The 22,846-nt window shown below is 35.5% G+C and overlaps 1 protein-coding gene across 1 annotated transcript in view; it reads right to left on the bottom strand.

Annotated features, from left to right (window-relative positions):
* fbn2.S (fibrillin 2 (congenital contractural arachnodactyly) S homeolog) overlaps positions 1 to 22,846 on the bottom strand; it is a 135,597-nt gene that overhangs the window by 45,658 nt on the left and 67,093 nt on the right. Inside the window, exons 25-36 of the mRNA XM_041580411.1 lie at positions 21,528 to 21,653; positions 20,938 to 21,066; positions 20,448 to 20,573; positions 18,441 to 18,566; positions 17,946 to 18,068; positions 16,677 to 16,802; positions 12,615 to 12,740; positions 10,782 to 10,904; positions 9,590 to 9,712; positions 7,978 to 8,103; positions 3,746 to 3,868; positions 2,358 to 2,480 (exon numbers count right to left, since the gene is read on the bottom strand). Coding sequence (XP_041436345.1) covers positions 2,358 to 2,480; positions 3,746 to 3,868; positions 7,978 to 8,103; positions 9,590 to 9,712; positions 10,782 to 10,904; positions 12,615 to 12,740; positions 16,677 to 16,802; positions 17,946 to 18,068; positions 18,441 to 18,566; positions 20,448 to 20,573; positions 20,938 to 21,066; positions 21,528 to 21,653 — 1,500 coding nt within the window. The remainder of the gene's footprint in view (positions 1 to 2,357; positions 2,481 to 3,745; positions 3,869 to 7,977; positions 8,104 to 9,589; positions 9,713 to 10,781; positions 10,905 to 12,614; positions 12,741 to 16,676; positions 16,803 to 17,945; positions 18,069 to 18,440; positions 18,567 to 20,447; positions 20,574 to 20,937; positions 21,067 to 21,527; positions 21,654 to 22,846) is intronic.

The following is a 22,846-nucleotide window of genomic DNA, read 5'->3' as shown; positions in this document are numbered from 1 at the left end:
GTCTGGGTTTCATGAGATATACTGTAATGAGCTAGTACTGATTCTGAAAGAAACAGCAGAAACACTTCATTGTGAAGAGGGTTTTTTTTAAAGAGCAGGTTAAATGAGGTTTGCTTGTTTGAGTGTTCCAGCTATGTTCGAGGAACATATGAGTCTCTGCACTACATTATTTGTCAAGTTGGTCTGAGTCCAGTCTAGCTTCTGAACAATGCTATAATTACATTTTAAGCCTCATGAAAGTCACACAGAGTCTGAATTTCTGCAGTATTAAATAAGTAAAAAGTATGGCATTTGGACAGGTCAGCCAATATATAATTTTACTGGAAAGCAGAACAAATTCCAAAATTAGGCTGCCAAAATTAAAAATCTTAAAAGTGGCCCTCTTTTCTGCAAAATCTGTCTAAGGAAAGGTCTCCCTCCTAGAGGTTTTCATTTGCAGCTGTTGTGTCACTAAAACTCCCAGCATGCTCAGCTCTGCAAGCTACAGTTTCAGCTGTCAGCAGTCAGGAGATCCACAGATGGATTATAGTTGTCCTAAATCTTCAGTTCTAGAAAATGTTTTTTTTTTATTATAAACTCGTGGCGCTGTAGACTTCTTAATTAGGGACAAGTGCACACATTTTCTAAATATATCAATGGGCCAATTTTTTTTTATTGTGCTTGTGTCCTTTTTTCATTTGCATTTAGAATACAGAAAGGTTTTTGTTAAATTTTCTAGATACAGATTATTAATCTATAGCTAGGGGTTGTACCTTGAGGAAAATAAATTCGCACAATTTATAAAGGTCAGTGGTGCAGCCATTAAAATAAATAGTATGTGTCAGGAGCACCCAAAGTGATCAGTTGGAGCTCCTATGCTTACCGGCACCACATCCAAGATGGCGGCGCACTTTGGTTGTGGCGCTGGCATCATGACGTTGGTGCCTAAAGGTGGGATGTCATGACGTTGCACATTGGTGTGAAAATTCTAAATAAAAAGACGCCCAGGACAACAGTTCAAGGCCCGATTATAGGTTCCTATTACTGGTGTTCCTGAGTGTTATTCTACTGCATGTTTATTGATTCTGGACTTTTGACCTTGCTTGACCCTGACTATGATCCTTGCCCCCTGCCTTGTGAACGTCTGCCTCCTGACTTTGCCTCCTGTTTAACCCCTTCAACTTTTGGCCTAGTGCTTCCTCCTTGGTCTGGACTTCTCCAATAATGGAGCCGCAAGGCCCCTGACAGTATGTTAAGTTTACTGTAGATATATATTGATATAAATATAAAGTCTGCTGTAGTGCAAGTTGATATGCTATAGAAGAATTGACGTTGTAAGGCACTGATCTCCAACCTGTGGTTCTGGAGTTGCTACTGAGGTACAGGTTGTAACCCAAAGGGGTTCTAGAGTTCTAGGTCAGAAGTTGAAAGGGAGGCACTTGTTAAAAACAGCTTCCTACAATAAGTGGATAAAGTACTGTATATTTCCTCTGTGCTTAACATGACTGTTTACACAGCCTAGATGAGCATTTGCAGAATGTTTTCGTGCACAGTTGTGCAATGTGTCCTTAGCCAATACACCAACGGGTGTCAATCTATGTAACAGATTACAAATAGGAATGCATTCAAATGGTTCAGAGGAATGATTGATCTAAAGGCATGTTTCTCACTTAAAACACAACATAATTTGAATATAAAGCTCTTATTATTGCATCACTCCATGGGAGGCACATAAAACATAGAACAAATTTATAAACTTTAATGGTTTGTGAAAATAGAAGCATCCTAATCATTTTACAATTAGTGTTCTACTGGGCTAGTCACCCATAGCAACCAATCAGAACCACTGGTCAGCTGTTTAAACTCAAACATTTAACTGGTTACTTACTAATGGCTGACTATCGGCACCTTTTATTGCATATGGAAGAACTAGTAACAACTCTGTGGAGCGATTACTTGAAATATCCAAAAATCAGCCCATTTTAAGTCAGGCCATATTTATCATTCAGTCTAAGTGCCCCTAGGGGCCAAATCCTTTGGAGGAACACATCCGGTCAGTGGGCCTCCAGTTGGACAGCTCTGATCTAGAACATAGCTAATCATTGCATTCACTGAAACAATATTGTATACTTAAGAAGGGCTGTTACCCCTTCACACACAATTATGGGTCTGAATTTGGCTTCTTTTATATATTTTAAGTATATTTCTTAGGCTATTAATGTAATTAAAATAGCAAGCAATGGACCAGGTTGAGTAATGCATAATAAGAAGCAGGTATCAGTTACAGTCACCAATTTAAAAGCAAACATAGTGGTTACTAGACCTGGTGCAAACCTCTATTACAAGTTTTTGTATATGAATTTTGAATGTGAGCTTACCGACACAACCAACTCCTGTAGGGTTGAGCTGAAAGTCTGAAGGACAATTACAATCATATCTCCCAGGAGTGTTAACACAAAAGCCATTAACACAATTAATTGGATCGGCACATTCATCGACATCTACAGAGAAACCCAATATAAATGTAAATGACTGTTAAATATTACAGTGCAGAACAAACTTTACATTTGGACATATGCAGTAAACACAAGGTCAGTTTACTTAAAAAACAGGATCTAAAACTGCAACCTAAATCATATTTATTATTGGACCTGCATATATTTGAAAGTTACAGCTTTTTTGAACCTTATGTGCCTTTTTATCTGACAGGGAATCCTATCAGGTACCAGGGTTGTTTCTACAGAATGAAAAAGAAGAGTATCTGTAATCTTAAACTTGCCCTTTCAATATTATTAGTCCACTCTCTACAATGTTAAGAAAAGGCCCTTTTTTCTCACAAAACTGAAAAAGAAGATATAAATGGTAGTGGCCCATTATAATTCACATTAACTGTTAGTATCTAATCCAAGTTTTTATTAATTAAATGGGGCTAGACATGTTACTAGTTTCCCAGATGTCTTCAGCCATGTGATTTGTGCTCTGATAAACTTCTGTCACTCTTTGCTGCACTGCAAGTTGGAGTGATATCACCCCTCCCCCCCAGACTCAACAGAACAATTGGAAGGTAACCAGATAGCGCCTGTATTGCTAAAAATGCTCCCATGCACCACTTAGTAGTAGATATGAGCACAGTACTCAGTAGTAAAGTCCTGCTAACACAAGTTGTGACTTCAGTTACATTAATTTGAAACAATAGCGTATCTGAAAGCAGTTGTGCTGGCTCTTTCTGAAAACACATGACCAGGCAAAATTATTTTGTATAAAAGTATTAAAACTAAAAAAGGTACATTTGTGGTTTAAGAATGCAATTTGAAATGGTAGAATGAATTACGTGCAATGTACACAGTGTAATTTAGTACTTAAAATGATACATAAAAAAATCACAACAGAATTCCTTTAAAGGAGAACTAAAGTCTAACTAGAGAAGTAGACCAGAAATGCTGAAAATTATATTTTGGGCTTCTGTACAGCCCAAAGCAACCACATCAATTGCAATTGTATGTTGAAATACGTGCTGCATATTGATATTTTTAGTAGGTCTGACTGTAAATGGCATTACTGTGGTGGTCTGGCCACTGAGCAAAAAAAATTTCAGGGTCCCCCTCATGACCTTGTGGGGGACCTTCAAGGATATTGATATCTGTATTATATTTTTACAGTAAGACTCAAAACTGAGTAACATCTGTAGAATATTTAATATGTGCTCCCTCTATGTCTGCCCTTTAGATACTTCCAAACATCTTAGCTATGCACAAAACTTTTTTACCTGTACAGTTTCCTCCAGTCCGATCCAGTTCATATCCCTCATCACAGATACAACGGAACATTCCTGGAAGGTTGCTGCAGGTTCCAAACACGCATATATTCTGGAAAGCGCATTCATCAATGTCTACAATGATAAATCATAGTTGCTTGAAATATAAGCCAATAGGATATAAGACATTATTAAAAAAAAATATTTCCAAGTGTAATAATATAGTGCAAAGATAAGTGATTTACTATGCTGCAGAACTTGTATGTGTTTTAAGCCAAGAATTAAAGAAATGGTGTTCAGTTTTGGTGGCCTGAAGACTAATAGCATGACAGCATAGCATTACTTTTGAAAAGAAGTTGGGCTTACAAACACATTATTGTTAAGCAATAAATGTTGAGGTAAATATTTACTGTAATAGCCAGATTTATCAAAGTATGAATTTAGAACTCACCACAACAAAACTCACTCAAATGGTGAACTCAATTGATAAATACGAAAAATCCCCTAGGGTTGAATAGAGCATGGGGTTTTCTGTAATCAGTTCTAATCTTGCATTTTGATAAATCTCTCCCTAAAAAAAGAGATGAAAACTTGGCTACTGGTCATTTTCAGATTTTCTTTGTTTTCATTGGTGATAAAACGTAAAAATGTGTTTGACTAGCTACCCCATGGAAAACAATGACAATTATGCCAAGTAAAGTAATACATTTCATCACTATCCTCTGTCTCTACATTTTAGATAAATGGCAAAACCAATTTTATTGTTTCTCTTGTTGAACAAGAGTCCATTGCACCTTTAATGCTATCCTCATTGTTCAGTTTTTTAAGCCACATCTTACATTTACCTTTGCATGAGTAAAGGTGGCCATACACGGAGAGATCCGCTCGTTTGGCGATGTCGCCAAACGAGCGGATCGCTCCCCGATATGCACACCTTGAGGTGGGCAATATTGGGCTGATCCAATCGTGGGCCCTAGGGCCCAACGATCGGATCCTAACGATGGGTAACTGGCGGTCGGATTGCAGGACCGTATCAACGAACAGATGCGGCCGCGATCCGATGGGATTTTTAGTCCTGTCTGATCAACATCTGGCCGACATTTTGCCAGATATCGATCGGGAAAGCCCGTCGGAGGGCCCTATACACGGGCCAATAAGATGCTGACTCGGTCTGTCTGCAGCTTTTATCGGCCCGTGTGTGGCCACCTTAAAGCTTTATGCTTGAAGAATATGAAGACATCTACTAGGAATCAAAGGCAAAGAAAGCAGAGCCTACAGTAAAGGTTTGTTGTATTATTAGTGATAGTAGTAGTTAGTTGTAGTCACGCAATATATGGCCAAAAGTAACCAGATACCTGCTTGTCCATCATCTCCTTATCCAACCAATGGTATTACTATGTTGATCCTCCCTGCTGCAATAACATCTGCTCTTCTGAAATACTTTATGCTACATTTTGGAACATTGTTGGTCACATTTTCTACCATTTGGCCCGAGAGTATTTGTTATTAGTAGAGTTTTTAATATTAGTGTCGTTTGGCATGAAGCCTGACTTACTGTTGGCATCCCAATTTAGTTAATTAGCTGGGTTGAGGTCAGGAGTTAGTATAGGCAAGTACATTTCACTCCCATCTTGGCAACCCCATTCTGTAGAAGCATGATTAGTGTCATGAGATAGTATAGTGTTAAAACAGGAAAGAGTTTTCCCCAACTGTTGCCACATTGTATATAAGACCCTTAAGTTGAAATTTCGACAAAACCAGGGGTCCCAACCCAAACATGGAAACAAGCTTAGACCATTTTATCCACCAAATGTCAGCATAATATATTCAGGCTAAACGTGTTCTCCTGGCTTTTACCACTGCAGAAGATGCATTCCCACTATTTTAGTATCCAGTTGCAATAACTTTTCTATCAGTCCAGTCCAACCAAAAACTGATATTTTGACTGATTACCCATAAAAATGTTCATACTGCACAGAAATGACTGAATGGAAACAAGGAATGGAGACAGTACATGATAAATTACGATATTCGAATAATTTTTTTCAAATTCGAATCAAATTTTGGCCTATTTGATAGTCGAAGTACACAAAAAAAGCTCAAAATTCAAATTTTTTTACTTTGAATTTTCGATTTGACCCTTGATAAATCTGCCCCTTACAGTACCTGATATGCACACGGCCTTCATGTAGTTGGGAATATTGACAAGTTAATTCTGTAAAATACCGTGGCAGGGAGTTGTAATGACAAGATACCTTCTTACAGATACATACATTGTTTGAAAGGGATTTTTGGGCATTAAATTGGTGCCCAAAGTAGTTTTAGGGGCAATATTAATTTTAAAAATAGTTTTCCAAAGAAGTTTCCCTATTAAGTAGCCTGGAGTACACTTTAGTCTGTTTCTGAAAATATTTGGCAGTAATTGCTAATAAAAAAAAAATAAAATAACATATAACACTACTGAATATTTCTTTGATCAAGCCATTACTCTGTGCATTTGTCAAAATGTCAAGAATAGAAATATATATTACATTGGTCATATACCTTTTCCCTTTTATCTGTCAGCGTTGCTCTGAATGTCTGATCCATGGACTTTTTGGCTACTGTTCTAAGAAACAGTAAACTGAGATTCTTCAGTTTCAATCTATTTATGCCTAATAGAGTATGATGCTCAGACTGCGCCACACTGCTGGCATATATGTTGACTGGCAAAAGTACATAGTTCAGTGGTTTTGAAACACTGGTCTAACTGATTTATACTGATTTAGTTACATTTATATAAAACATAAAATGGAAAATCAGATGACTTTAACATGTAAAAATTACTATTTTTTGGTGAAAAGTAATACAGAGATGTATGACCACCCATGGTGGCCAAAAAATATACGCTTTTATTCTTTGACAATGTTTGTCTTCATGATATACAAATGTGCAGACATACAAAATAGCCTAGCCATAAAAATCCTATCACGGGATGATGAAACTGTGACCAATAACAACTGGGGGCCATAGACTGGGTAAATCTGAGTTTGAAGCTATGAAAACTATATTGAGTAGATAAAGTAACCTACTTTCTGTAGCGTGCTATAGCCACATATTCACAACTAAGTGCTTTATTAAAGGAGAAGGAAAATGTTCTTGCACTTGGGTATGCCAAATGTTAGGCAACCCTAAGTCATTGTATTGACTTACCGGAAACCCCAGGACGGTGCTCCTATCAGCAGAAAACAACACCAGCGGGGTTATACCAGTGAGCACCACGGAGCTCTTCTCTTCCGTCTTCCGATTTTTTCGTGCAGCTGTGCATGTGCAGTAGAATGAAAAGCCGAACTTTAACTAAAAAGTCGGTTATTTAATTCAACTGGGCATGCCCCAGGAAAGCCAGAAGAGGATCGCTCCGTGGTTCTCACTGGTATAACCCCGGGCCGGTGCAGTTTTCTGCTGATAGGAGCACCGGCCCAGGGTTTCAGGTAAGTCAATACAATCACTTGGGGGTGCCTAACATTTGGCACCCCTAAGTGCACAAAGCCTTTCCTTCATCTTTAAAAAATCATCATTTCTTTTCCAACAGCATTTTTGCATTGTATTTCACACTTGGGCAGATTTATTAACGGTCAAAGTGAATTATCCAAACGTAATTTGTGTTTTAATTCTAATTCAACATTTAACATACTCTGGCCCTTTAAGAACTTGAATTCGACAAGTCTCCACCTAAAACCTCCTGAATTACTGTATAAGTCAATGTAAGAGGTCCAGGGATCAATTTGGTGATGTTTGCATTCGAGTTTTTTAAAGTCGAATCGAGTTTTTATAATTCAAATTGAGTTTTTATAATTCGAATCAAATTTTTATAATTTTAATCAAATTTGATTAGATCTTTTGGGTTGTTTAAATTTGTTCGCATTTACAAAATTCTATTTTATTAATACATTTCGATTAGTCAAATTTCAAATTTATAGGAGTTTAGGGGAGTTTAAAAAAAACTCACATTAATTCGAAATTTGTCCCTTGATAAATGTGCCTCCCCGTATTTGAAGAATATAATTTAAACAAAGTTATTTTGTTGCTGTCTCTCTACTTGAATAATGTAGGCCAAAGCCTTCTTGGAAGCAATATCTTTTATATATGGAGCATATGCTCTGCAATCTCCTGTCGGGACAAGCTTTCCCAAGAAATTTATGTGGTTTCCTTTGGCTCAGCCAATCCAAACTTGATGAAACAAAATGAAACTTTGGTAGACTTACCTTGGCAAGACCTGCTGTCTGTAGTTGGAGTGAATCCCATGTCACATTCACATCTATAGGAGCCTGGGATATTCAGGCACTGTCCATTCTCACATAGATTAATATTTTCTGAGCACTCATCAACATCTGTGCAAGAAAAGACAGAAATGGTGAGTTATTTCATTTCATTGCTTTGGAGCGTGCTTCATTATAAGGTGCATATTTCTTTCTGTTTGGAGATCAATTGAGTTGGCAGATCACCAGATCTTTCAGATAAGGAAAACAACACTACTGGGCCATACAGTATATGTAGAAAATGTATGATCAGTACATTTTATTTTCAAACAGCAATTTATATCTGGCAGTTCAAACAGGTCATGTAAAAGAAAATAAAACATATTTCATGAACTGTAGTTATTTTACTATTGCACATATGGTCACATGTATGCCAGAGAAAGAAAGAGCAATAACATAAAACAGATAAGAAAAAAGCTTAGTACTATGATAACTTGCAGTAATTGTATGCATGTGGTTTATGCCACCACTTCTGAACTCCATACCAGTTCTATGATTCTACCCAATAGTGATTAGTGGAGTCATCAGTTGAAGCAGTCTGGTAGATGGCCCATATAAGACCACAGGCACAATGTGAAGTGCACACAAGAAAAGGCCCAGCCTAAAAACAAAACACCAGACAGGAGAACTATGCCAAGGGCCTTCCATTCAAAAATGTTACTTTCCTACACTGCAATAAATAGGGTAACCCCCACCACCACATTAATTTTGATCAATGGAGGACACTCCAATGTACCAACAGTATCAAAAAGATTTCATTAAAGCCAGGTGCAATAGGCTCAAAAATGCCCCAATTCAAGGCAAAATTATTGACCAAATCTTATATAAAGGGCTTGCACACCGAATAAATAGACCAAGTGGTATTGCAAAAGATATATATATTTACAAGATGATAAGAAATCACAAAAAAGGTTCAGTTTGCCCCCTTAAAGTCGAAACGTCGGGGTAATTCTCATTCTATGGCAAAGGAATCCGCTTCTTTTTCCTGATTATCTTGTAAATATATATCTTTTGCAATAACACTTGGTCTATTTATTCAGTGTGCAAGCCCTTTATATAAAACGTAACCCCCGCCACATTATGCATACAACTGATTAACAGATTGCTACTCAGGCTTTTGTACCAGCAAGGACATTTATACATAATAACAGAGCCTGTTCTAATAACTTTGAGTTAGCACCTAGTATAAGTGGAGCAGGACCAAGCTCTAGAGGGAAGACGTTCCTCTTTTTGGCTGCTCATTTATGGCACTTTGTTGGCTGACATTGCAAAGGCACTAGAGTAGTGTGTCTGAAGGTGTTGCTTTTAGACTTATAAACCTGCTTTTTGTGCTACAACTTGGGAAGCAACTGATAATGCATAACAGAAATAACAGTTATATGTGTACTATAAAAAAGCTATTGGCGATTAAGCCTCAGTTACTGAAATCTGAATCTGAAGTTTCTCAGGTCAGCAGGTTACAGCAACATACATACCTGTACACTGTGCAAGAAAGTTTAGGTGGCAATAAAGGTTTTTTTTTTGTTAAAACATAAAAAAGTATCTTATAGCTTTTTACCTGAGCAAGTAAATCCATCTCCAGTGTAGCCTTCAGTACAAGAGCAATGGAATGAACCAGGTGTATTTAGGCAGTGGGAAGATATACTACATCGATGGGTTCCATTTAAACACTCATCCTGATCTTCATGGAAAAAAAACATTAAAAAAATACATGAATACAATAATTTAATTTTAGCTTTCATACTAAGCTTTTATATTCCAAATAGTTCCTGAATTGCTGACAGTTTGTATTTATACTTACAGTATGCATAATAATGAACTTACGGTAACTACATACATACATAACTTACAATAGGCATTTATATGGACATATAAATATATGCCACATCTGTAGCTACTCTCTCTTTTTAATGGAAGTTCGTCAGCCTGAACCTAGCGAATTCGATTTTGGCAAAAAGGGTAACAAACAGAAACGTTTGCACCTGTCCTCTGAGCGACAATTCGCCAGGCAAAATGGCTTGAAAGTTCTCTAGCGTTGAGGTTTTTCGTTAGCGAAGTGTCTTATTTTCCTTTTAGTAAATTGATGGTGTTGCTGCGAATTGTCGTTTTGGAGAATTTTTGCCAAAAAAAACACAATTCGCTCTTTAGTAAAATCTTTTATTAGTAAAAAATTTTTTGTGTTGACTACCAATAAGAATACTACAATGTAAAATGAGTTTGACTTTAGAAAAAAAAAAAATAAGGGGGGTTATTTACTAAGCCGCGAATGCAAAAATCACTAAAAATTTGTGATTTTTTTTTATAAAACCGGGCTTTTAAAAATTCACGAGTTTTTCGGAATTTATTAAACCCCGAAGCTGGAAAACTCAGAATCTGAAATCCCAGCATCTCAGACCTGTTGAGGTTGCATATAAGTCAATGGGAGAAGTCCCAATGATTTTATTGATGTGCACTGGGTCTCATGCCATACCCCAAAGTTTTCGCAGGTTTAGGGCAAAAATTGGAGGTTTCGGGTGAAAACTCCTAAAAAATTGTGAAAATCGGGTGAAATCTCCGAAAAAATCATGAAAATCTGAGTTTTTGCCGCAAAGCAAATTTTCGGGAAAATATATTAATAAATAAGCGTTAAAAACCCGAACGGCTTAGATCGGAGTTTGTAGGAGGCAATATTGAGATAATTTCGGACCTTGATAAATAACCCCCCAAATGTGTATGGCACATAAAAATTAGTACAATATAGAAACACCTACCATCACATCTTAGGCCATTTCCAATCCACCCTTCTTTGCAAGTACACTTAAAGCTTCCAGGTACATTTAAACATGTAGCATGTAGATGACAGTTATGGGTGTCAATTTCACACTCATCCACGTCTGCAAAGGAACCAGATTGGAAGTGATGTAATACATTGGTTGGTCTCTGGTGAAAGACCTTATTCTGTGCAATGGGGAATATTTTTCATGTTGGACTAAAAGTGCCCCATATGTTAACAGTAGGAAACCCCCATTGTACAATATGAAGCTATATTCATGCAAACATAAATAGGCAGACATGGAATTTCTTGGTCCTAAATAATCGATTATTTTCCAAATACAGTTGCTGCAATGCTTGAAGATGGTCAGTTAAATAAGAATTACATATTTTATAAAAACAGAATGTTACAACGTTAATCATAACTTAACAATAGTAATAATGGCTGTGAATAATAAGTAGGACTCTGGAATCTTTGTTCTTCTTTTGTAATAGAAAAGAAACCCAGCTTTTTAGGCAGAGCCTTCCATATGTGCTCTTTTAAAAGAACTGCAGACAATAAAAATGAATTCTAAGAGACATTCATAACTAAGAAAACCAGAGGGGATTTTTTTTTTCTGTGCACCTTTGATCTACTTTCCAAATCACTTTTTCAATGGATTTTGATGCAGTTTAATTACGATACTACTTATTGTACAACCTTGATAATATTTTTTTTAGTCAAGGGATATAATCATTTCCAGACCCAGTGAAAATAGTAGACATATTCTTCTAATACAAATTGAACATACCACATTATTTAGCACTGCTGCATTGGTGTTTGCAATTATAACATTACTAGCTTTTGGCAAGCCTTGGTTCCTGTACATTTCATTATGAATAATGGCTATAATATTTCAGAAATTAATAAAGCAGACAGGGATATTTTTAGCAGCCACTTTTGGCATAAAAAGCTAACATTATAGAAAATAATACAATTGTAATTATATGTACTTTTTTTTTTGCTGACGGAGAATTTAATGGTTTTTGGAAGACTTCAATACTTATATTATATATCTATGACCTTTTTACAGCCTTAAAGTTTAATTTGCGATTAAAACAATTTTTTTTTCAAAATGCACTTTTTAATTGCTTATTCTAGTATTTTTTTTTTTGTCCACAGGACCAAGCAAAAAAAAGAAACCAGTAAAGTATTCACATACATGCAACTGACATCAGGGAAAGTAGCAAAGGTTTCAGTTCAGAGCAGCCATGGAATGCAATACATACAAAGTTAATAAGATTCAATAAAGAAGGACATAGAAATACATGAAACATTTTCATATTTTCAGAAATAAATGGGTTAATTAAAATAAATTGCTCTAATAACCCTGAGCAACCAGTTACTATTATGAGTTACTAGAACGGATGCAAATTTTCCACTGTTATTGCATTGGCCTGTAAGGGTATATGTGATATGTTTGCTACAGTACTAGTAGCAACTAATCAGCAGGAAGCATTTTATCGTCAACTGGTCAAACTGCGAACAATTCTGCCGCCGGTGATAATTTGATGCGCAATGAAGTCGATGGGCGTCCGTTTAATTGTCGGCAGCATCGGAATTGTTGTTTTGATGCCGGCAAATATTTGAGGCAAATTTGTGAATTTATTCGCAGCCGGCGGCACGCGGAAATTGCCCACGAATTCGCACCTGGCAAATAAATTTGCCGTCACTAGTTCCTGCATCTGGGCAAATGTTGTGCTTTTAATTGTGATAGAATAGGGTAATTAATGCAACACCACAGTAAAAACCTATTGGATTAAAAAGAAGGTTATTGGTTTATATACTGTACCTGTGCATCCTGTTGTTCCCTTTTTGACTGCATACCCAACCTGACAGTGACATACAAATGATCCTTTGGTATTCTCACAATCCCCAAACATACAAATGTTGGAGTTTATATCACATTCATTTACATCTATGGAAAAAAATAAAAAAAATCATATTGACACTTCAATATCATTATCTTCAGATGTAACAATAGGAGACAATAGGAAGGCTGACTATTACTGTACAGACCATATGAAGGTTGTTTGTTTTTTTTGTATTTTAACATTTCAATAACACTGTGGTCTTTATTTTAAATCCACCTTAATCACTTGAGATCAAGAGGCAAATTTACTAAAGGGAGAAGTGGCGCTGGTGAAAATTCGCCAGTGTGACGTCATTTCTGCACTTCGCCGATTTACTAACGGGTGCTGTCGTAATTACGCTAGTGAAGGAGATTTTGGCACAAATTCGCACTCTAACGCGAGGCGAATTTTCGCTCTGCGAAAAGAGCATTACTACTCAAAGTTTTTGATTTTGAACGTTAACGCCAGACTTGCCGTTGCCACCTCAGAACAGGAGAAGTGCAATAGAGTAGGCAGGACTTGGTCCAAAAAAAGTTGAAATTCTTTCTAAGTCCCAAAAAAAAGCTGGCGTATTTCCTTTTTACAGGGTGATAGGCTGAAAAAGATTGAAATTTTTTTTTGGCTACCCTCCTTCCCCCCTACATTTCCTTACATATGGAACATAAACTATACACTGGCCTCATGTGTAGGGCAATATAACAACTCTATTTTACCTGGGCTTGTGTAGTGTACTGTATTTGTGAAATGTAACTTCCCGCCATATGCAAATTATCTAACGCTATCGCAACTTCGCTATGCCAGGTGTGGTAACGCCAGCACAACTTCGCAAGCAACCTGGCGAAGTGTGGCGAAGGCGGCAAAGCCATCGCTGGCGAATTTCCGCCTGTTAGTGAATTTATGTACAAGTGTTTCTGTTGGGTTGTTGAAATACAGAGGGAATGAAAATGTAATCACAAGATTACTTTTTCTTTTCTTTTACAAACTAAATGCATAAAAGTAAAACTGGTGTGAGAGAGGGTGCACCAGTTGCCAAAATTTGCCACTCGGGCACTCGGGCTCCTAGAACACCTAGTTCCGAAGTAGAGTGCAAGATCATGGAGGGGAAGATTTATCAAGGTCGAAGTGAAAATTTGAATTTCGAATTAGAATTTTGAAATTAGAATTTTTTCGAGTTTTTTTAGTGAAATTCAAATAGGGGATAGTTAAAATTCAATTCATGTTTTTAAAAAAATTCTAATTCGGTTTTCGAAATTCATCATGTACTGGCCCTTTAAGACTTCAAATTCGACTATCCGCCACCTTAAACCTGCCGAATTGCTGTTTTAGCCTATGGGGGACGTCCTGGGATCAATATGGAGTTGTTTGCAGCCTTCCTGAAAATCAAATTTTTTTCGGAGAAAAATCTCGAAGCAAATTCGATTCGAGTTTGCAGGTCAAGCCCATTCACCCAAGTTTAAAAAATTGTAATTTTTGATAAATTTCGATTGGTCAGTTTTTTTTTTTATAAACTCCCATGAACTCTAAATTCGACCCTTGATAAATTCTGCTCCGGAATGTTACCCTTCTGCTGCTTGACATAATTTCTTCCTGAGTGAAAAGATGTAAAAACATGTTAACTTTCCCATAGAATTGTATCATGTGAAAAACTTTCTTGACTTTTCACCTCAACTGACTGAACTTAGAGCAGACTTAGTGGATAAAATAATGTTTTGACTGCTAAAAGAGGGAAAACACTTTCTGGAATAAAACCAATGGGGAAGTGGGGAAAACTAAATAATGAGTCAGATCATTAAAATTGTTTTATTTCTGGAGAACAGTCATGAAAAGTTTCACAATATTAGGAAATGCTTTCACAAATGTGAAATAAATTCAACCATTATGAAAACAGTACCAAGAAAAACAATCTGATCGTTCATATCACAGATTTTCTACAGTTATTGATAGTAACCCCTGACCTCTATGGTCTATTGCACTTTAGGAAATGAAACAAAAATCCTATTGGCCGTTGAGTAACTGAACTAGTTTAGTTTAGCAGTAATACAATATTTATAAACTATCCCTGGTTTCCCAGGATACATAGCATCCATATAATGGTTATAAACCATGTCAAAAGATTTCATTCACAAGGCAGACAAATGCTAAATATATATTTATATTTTAATGAAACTGCCCACGCATTAATCTGAAAAAGCCACATTTGATAGTGTAAAATATTTTGACTGTGACCTGTTGCACAATGCAAATAAAATCCAACTAAAATAATAGTGGTAAGATTCTATAACTTAAAAACTAATTACAGGTATCCATTAACTGGAATTTCTGGGCACCGGAGTCTCCAGGATAAGAGGTAATTTTGTAATTGGTAGCATCATGCCTAAATGCTACTAAAATAATACAACAGTATGGTTTTGGGCAAAAGCACAGACCAAAATCCACAAATAATTTGCATTATCAACACAGACAGCATAAACAGCCCAAAAGTTTCGAGAATCATGAAGGCATAAAACATATACCAAAGGTTAAAGGGACCATCTACCATCGACTTTTACATGATTTCAACAGGAGTATTTTCAGATTTGATGGGATTATTTCCTGAAACTATATTTCTTCTCACATTTTACAATAAACAAACTCGACCTGGCTCTCATCTACAAATTAAGCTTATTTACTAATATTTCAGGTCGAAAAAAGTCAGTTTTATTTAAAAAAAAAAACTCGAAAAACTTGAATTTTAATTCAAATTGTACAACTTTTTTGAATTCATTTCATTTTGAAAACCAGCGTCAAACATCCTGAAATTCCAAAATTTGTGAAGATTAAACACATCTTCAAATGGTTCCATTGACTTTTACATGAATTCAACAAGTTTTAGATGGAGTATTTTCTGATTCAGACTTTTAGCAGCTTCGGGGCATATTACGTCTAGAAAAATTCACGAAATTAGGTCTCAAGTTTTTTCACAAAAAATTAATTTATGAATAAAGCCCAAATTGTTTCATGTTGTCCTGCTGGCCCATTCAGGGTATATAATACATTCGAAAACAAATTCAAGTTTCTTTTTCTCAAAAAGTTAGAATTTTTTCCCCTTTAAAACTAGATTAGAAGAAAACTTGAGTTTTAGTAAAAAAAAACACTTAATTTTTTATTCCAGTAACTACTATACACACTCCAGTCACCAAGCCTTTTCACCATTGCTATGATTACTGTAGTATCTCTGGCAGCAGATGACTTTTACTATTCCAGTGATTACAATACCATGCTCATTATTACTATGACATATTTGGATCACACTCTAAAGTTATTCCAATAATTACTCTACCATCTTTTGCAAGCACCATTTACAGAATGTGCTCCTTTGCAGAAAAATGGTATTCATGAATGGTTATTATCCATCTTGTCATTCTGATAATTATTACTAGTACCATTTGTTACAACACTTACAATCGCATTGTGCTGATGTATACTTAGATATCGGTAAAACTTTAAACATGTGTTTAAGATACGTTTATAGTGGCGCTCTTTACCTCTTGTGTCAGATATTGCTTTTTTTTGTACACACAATGTATGGTCAGTATATACTATAACAGAACTGCAGAATATGTTGACATCTAATAAATACATGATATTAACACTACGGGCCTATTTATCAAAATTCAAGATAAAAATATCTCAGAAAATAGCAGAAAACTGCAATCCTAGGTTTTTTTTTTCAAATTTGCATGTTGGGGTTTGAATTATAGAAAGAAAATCACAAATAAAAAAAGGGGAAGCTGGAGTAAAATGAGAATGGTTTACAGATAGAGGGGGATGGAAGTGAGAATACAGCAAAATAATTGGGAAAATAGCAGATTTAGGAGTGAATTGAAACTTGCAGATAAAAAAATGAGATGTCGGCTATAACAGGTCTGAATGAAAGAAAGAATCTGATCAGAGAGGAAAAAACAAGTTTTTTTTTTCTTTTACATGGTAAATGCTTAGCTAAAATGATTTGAGTTTCTTACCAATACATGTTTTCATATCCATGGAAGCCATAAATCCATCAAAGCAGAGGCAGCGGTATTCTCCAGGAATGTTGGTACACTGGCCCCCATCGCAGATATCTGGGTTGTCCTCACATTCATCAATGTCTATGAAATGTCATGAAACAAAGGCTAAAATTTATAAATGTTTAAAATAAGAACCATACATCTCCCCATCATGGCAACAGAGTGTTTTTTTCTATTTCAGTTGTATGAATGTGCATCATCAAGTAAGAGCTGATACCACTGAGAGTAATGTCATATACTACTATATATCACAATATAATTTAGCACTTATTAAACTTAAATATTACTTACCCCATATAAATTGCACCATGTAACTAAATTATTTGAATTCATCAGACAGTTACCCATAGATGTAGCTTTATTTTCTAGACTGTAGAAAACTGATAAAAACGAATTGCTTACTGGTGCTATGAGTAACCACATTAGTTTACTTAAATACCTCTGTTAGTAAATAGCACCTGCTAATTAGCGTATAATGATTGGTTCCAACACAGGTTTTAACTAATTTAATGTTAAAAAGTCAAATGAAAAAATATTTAATGTGTTATTACTAATTTCTCTAATTAAAAAAGTGTGTATCTTACATTACAAGGACTGCAATCTTTAAAAGGATTCTGTCATGATTTTTATGGTGTCGTTTTTATTTCTAAATTACACTGTTTACACTGCAAATAATTCACTCTACAATATACAATTTCCTTCCTGAACCAGTAAGTGTATTTTTTTTAGTTATAATATTGGTGTGTAGGCAGCCATATCAGGTCATTTTGCCTGGTCATGTGCTTTCAGAAAGAGCCAGCACTTTAAGATGAAACTGCTTTCTGGCAGGCTGTTGTTTCTCATACTCAATGTAACTGAAGGTGTCGCAGTGTGACCTGGATTTTACTTTCAGTACAGCATTAAAGAGTGACTGATGTTTATCAGAGCACAAGTCACATGACTTGGGGCAGCTGGGAAAATGACAATATGTCAGATTTCAAAATTAAATTTGCTCTTTTGAGAAACTGATTTCAGTGCAGAATTCTGCTGAATCAGCACTATTAACTGATGCATTTTGGGAAAAAAAATTTTTTTTCCGATGACAGTATCCCTTTAAGGATGTTATGGTGTTTATACAAATGGCCTGTAGATGTCACTGTGCTCAGACTTATACTGTGCATACTTAATTGGCTTGCAGACTGTGGAGTCAAGCTCCATTATTGAAACCCCAAAGATATTTCTTACCTGTGCAGGTCCTCTTATCTGGCGTCAAGGCATATCCTTCAAGGCAGCTACATTCATAGCTGCCCTCTGAGTTTGTACAATGTGTATCACACCCCCCATTCATAATTGTGCACTCGTCAATATCTAGGGGGGAAAAGTAAACATATAAAAAGTCAGAATTCTACTTCTGCTGCTTTGAAAAAAATGCTGCAGTATGATTTAAAAACATGGTGATTTTTTTTTGTCCAGAATGGCACTTTGTACACTTCACTAGCATTCATAAATGAGCCTCCATGGTTAATATTAGCTTGCTTTTAAATTTGAGTGCACTTTAGAAAACACCTATCATGCAGAGTAAATTAAAGAAAAACTAAAAGTGATTACAGGTATAAGAAGCTAACTTGTAGTTACAACAAATATACAGCTATTTCAGTGGAATGTAGAGCAGATTTACAAATGTAAAAAAAAACAACTATTTGGGTTACTTTGTGTCACAGCATCACGAGATAGACTTACCAATGCAACCAAGCCTGTCCAGTGTAGATTGGTATCCTGGGTTGCAAGAACATTGATATGTTCCAACAATGTTTACACATTTGCCATTTCTGCAAAGATTGTCACTAAGGGCGCATTCATTGACATCTGCAAAAAGATTGAACACATTTACATACTGAACAGTCTATGCTTGTTTTATTTTTAATCCTGGCAACAAATGACACAAATTAAAGAATGAGAGCATCAAAATAGTAATAGATAAGAATGAAATCATGGGGAAGGTATACTAACATCCTCAATCTTAAAAATGTCTTAATTTGGCCATTTCTTTTACTACTTTTTTTGTGCCAGGGGAAAAAATATTTTTTCATACAATTTCTTCTTATTTTTATTTCTATAAGCAAAAAGAAAGAAAAATGATGTCCTGATGAAAACTTTCCTAAAGATGCCCAGTATTACAAACTTCAACCAGCGTTGAAAGAAGAAAGAAAAAAACTGGAAGAAAATGTATTTTTTTTATAAACTGGCAAAAATAGAAACAATGGCAGGGATTGTTCATTTTTTTGGACAGGCTTTGGCCTTTGACTTACTCCAGTAAGCCACTCCCACCATCAGACAGTCCAAATCCAGCATGTGATAGGAGCAGCTGCTGATCTCTCTTTATGACATAAGCCTTACTGTGTATTTTACTGTATATTAAAGGATTACATTTCCCATCACAATTGTCTGTAGAGTTTATAATAAAAGGATACATTTTCTGTAGTTAAACTTTATTAATGTATAACCTTGTAATAACCTCAAATAAAAGTTCTAATGTGATGCACAGAATGAGCCTGGAAGGGTTATTTACAATAGTATGCTTAATAAAGGAAGATGAAAACAAATTGTGTCTATTTCAATTGGAGTAACAGAAGTATGTATGCTTTGGGTCAATGGTTACCTTTAAGGGTAGAACTCCACAGGTGATTTTGCAGTTTCGATGCGATGAGACTAATCGCAGGCGTCACGTCGTATGCAATCTAATGTAAGTAATACAATTGTCGCACGTAGAAGCTGATTGCATCCGACACAACTGTCGGATGAAGACGCAACATGACAGTCGTGTGTCGATATGTGCGACATTTGTATTACTTACATTACATTCGGCGCATCTGACGTGACCCTGCGATTAAACTTATCGCATCGGAATGGAAGGTACCACAGGTAAAATTTCCCATGGAGTTCTACCTTTAGCCCCACATCAAGATAAAAAAATCTCTGGTCTTAAGATGGTGCAAATATACTATTGACAATATTATCAAGTAGACCAATAATACACTTTAGATTGCTATCATTTAGATTGCTATCATCCCTTTAAAAGCCACTCATTGCAGATGCTTAATTACAAAATGCAAATGCCATACATTCTACATTTCAGGTTCTTGCTTGTCTTGTGGGAAAAGTCACATATCCTATCAATGCATGTTTCCATTCACGGCAAACTCAGTCGCCACTAAATGAGGCCTATTTATTAGGTTTCTGAAACCACGATTAAACTCTATTTTTCTAAAATCATGAATGCCATGAAAGTTATTAAAAGATATTATAAACAGTATGATAGAATAAAAACCGCTAAACGATGTGCTAACGATCACAAAAACCTTTAAAACCTCTACAAATTCATGTTTTCCATATAACTATTAGAAAACCTCTAAAAGTCCATTTTGATTAAATAATGGTCCTGTGCCATAGGATCTGTGCAATTGACTTCGATTGACTTCTATGGAACTTCGAAAGTTTTGTCTTATAAGTTTTAAAGAAATACAGAAAAAACATTATATTTGTGAAAAAAAAAAAGAAATTTGAATATTAGTAACTAGGCCCCAATGAGTGAAATGGCAAAATAACTATGTTATAACATAATATAAGTAAAATAAAAATATCAATAAAATAAAATGTTTAAAAAATTGAGGTGTGACTATATATACACCAATTAAGATGTATTGTGAACACTTGGAAGTCAATTCAGGTATTCTTTAATAAACCTACCTACGCAGGCATCTCCTGAGGGTGTAAGTTCATGCCCATTAGGGCAATTGCAAAGAAAACTGCCCTCCGTGTTTATACATTCTCCACCTCGACAAAGCAAAGGGTTCCTCTCACATTCATCTATGTCTGCAATGAAACACAATTCCATTAAAAAAATTAGATTTTGTTAAGTCTTGCATAGCAGATATGCAACACAAGGCTGTAAACCTCATAGACCTTGTACTTTAATGAACTATGGTTTATAACATTGCAAGCTAGTAACCAATAAAGGTAGCTAGGCAGAGCTGGAGAGAAGTAGACATATCATCCCTGATGTAACCCAAATATACAGTACAACCGCCTATGTTATTACTATACTATTAATATATATATATAAATATATATATATATATATATATATATATATATATATATATATATATATATATATATATATATATATATATCTTTTATGGTAGAATAATATAAAGGACACAGCTACAGAACTTACCCATGCAGTTCTTCATCATCATGAAACCACTCTCAAAGCCTTCGAAGCACTCACATTCAAAGCTTCCTGGGGTATTAATGCAAGTGCCACTTCCACACAGGTCAGGGGAGATGCGACATTCATCAATATCTATTGTAAAACCAGGTAATTCAGAGCAATGGTGTAAAAAGGGCCTAACCAACTTTACTATACTATGGTTTGCAAAGTCCAAATTGGTTCATGACTAATGTTTGTGTATTTAAAAGGACCAGTAAAATCAGAAAATGATAAAAATTGTGGGTGTATATAGATAAGCATTTCTGCAGCTATAGGGACAGTCACTTCAGTTGAAACTTGGCTGGTAAACATACATTTACATAACAAAAATGTTGAGTAATTGATTCTTCTGGCAAATATAAACATAGGTCTAAATCTTTCTCATACTAAATATAGACATAACATATGGTTAGAAAGAGTCTATTTGTAGGATACAAAACTTTAGCTGTTAATGGCATCACAGGTTTTTAATTCAAGCAATTAAATTTGTATTTCAGATGGATAACTTGCTCACCAAATACTGCACACATCACATTTATATTTTTTGTGCTTACCTGTGCAATTTCTTTCCTCCATATCCAAAGCAAAGCCATTGTTGCATTTACATTTAAAACTTCCAATTGTGTTTCTACATTTCCCATTAGTACATATTCCGGGGAACGCCTTGCATTCATTAATATCTAAATTAAAAAACATAAGGTCAATTCTTCATTAGGTCCCAAAAAACATATGTTTCCTGTATGATCTACTATCCAGAAAGCTATGGAGCCACAGTTTCCTATAGAATCCAATTTAAACAAACTGATTAATTTGCATTCCTCTGTAATATTACAAATAAGACAGTTTGATGCTAACAAATCAACCATGAATCAAAACAACATGATCCTGTTTAAATGGATTAATTTTTTTGGAAGTGTGCCGCATCAGGTCCCAAGCATTCTGGAAAACACTAACAGCATACAATTTATTTACTTAAGTCGTTGATCCCTTTTACTTGTGTTACAGTGGTACAGATACTTTTGTTTAAAAAAATCACATGTATGTCATCTCAAGGCACCGATTTCCAGAGAATGATACTTTTAAAAAAAATCCTATCCTTTACCAAATTCTAGGACCAAATCACTAAGGATCAGTGTTTATCAAATCAAAACAAAGTCAGTATACCATTTGAAGCATATGCTCCAATTAAACAAGTATTGTAAATCATTCTGGGCCTGGTATTCAGAATGGTTGGGACCAAGCCACAATTTGGATCTCCATGTTTAAAGTCTACTAGAAAATCATGTAAACATTAATTAAATCCAATAGTCTGGTTCTGCTTCCAATAACTATATATATCCATTAATCCATTTCCAATACTGAAACCCAATATCCAGAACAATCCAAATTACAGGAAGGCCAACAAATAATTATCTATGTAATAATAAAACAGTAGGCAAAACTATCTTATTGGGGATATTTCAAGTTTAAATTATTAGCAGACTTAGGGGCAGATTTATCAACCACTTTCTATTCATAGGAATGAACAGAAAATGTGGGAGTTTTTCTGTTGTCAGCTCTAATCCTACATTTTGATAAATCAGCCCCCTAAAGTATCCAAATTATGGAAATATCGATGAATTTTGGAAGCCACAAGTTTCGAGCATTCTGGATCCCATACCTGTATATATAAACTGTATTACCCTTTGAAAACCAACAGTACATGAGATGATTATGAATACCAAAAAAGTGTTTCAACATACGGTACATTAATACACAAACCAGTTAATGACTGGTGTAAAGCATTGGGTTTCCCAGTGCCTTCTGGCCAGTGTGTGGCCATCTGTATTACAGCAACACACAGTGAAGTTTTGTGAGCACCATATGGAGCACA

Source organism: Xenopus laevis, chromosome 1S, assembly GCF_017654675.1.
Source record: "Xenopus laevis strain J_2021 chromosome 1S, Xenopus_laevis_v10.1, whole genome shotgun sequence".
In the NCBI taxonomy this organism is placed as follows: domain Eukaryota; kingdom Metazoa; phylum Chordata; class Amphibia; order Anura; family Pipidae; genus Xenopus; species Xenopus laevis.
Note: the sequence above shows the minus strand (reverse complement) of the source record. Positions and strands in the feature narration are given on the sequence as shown.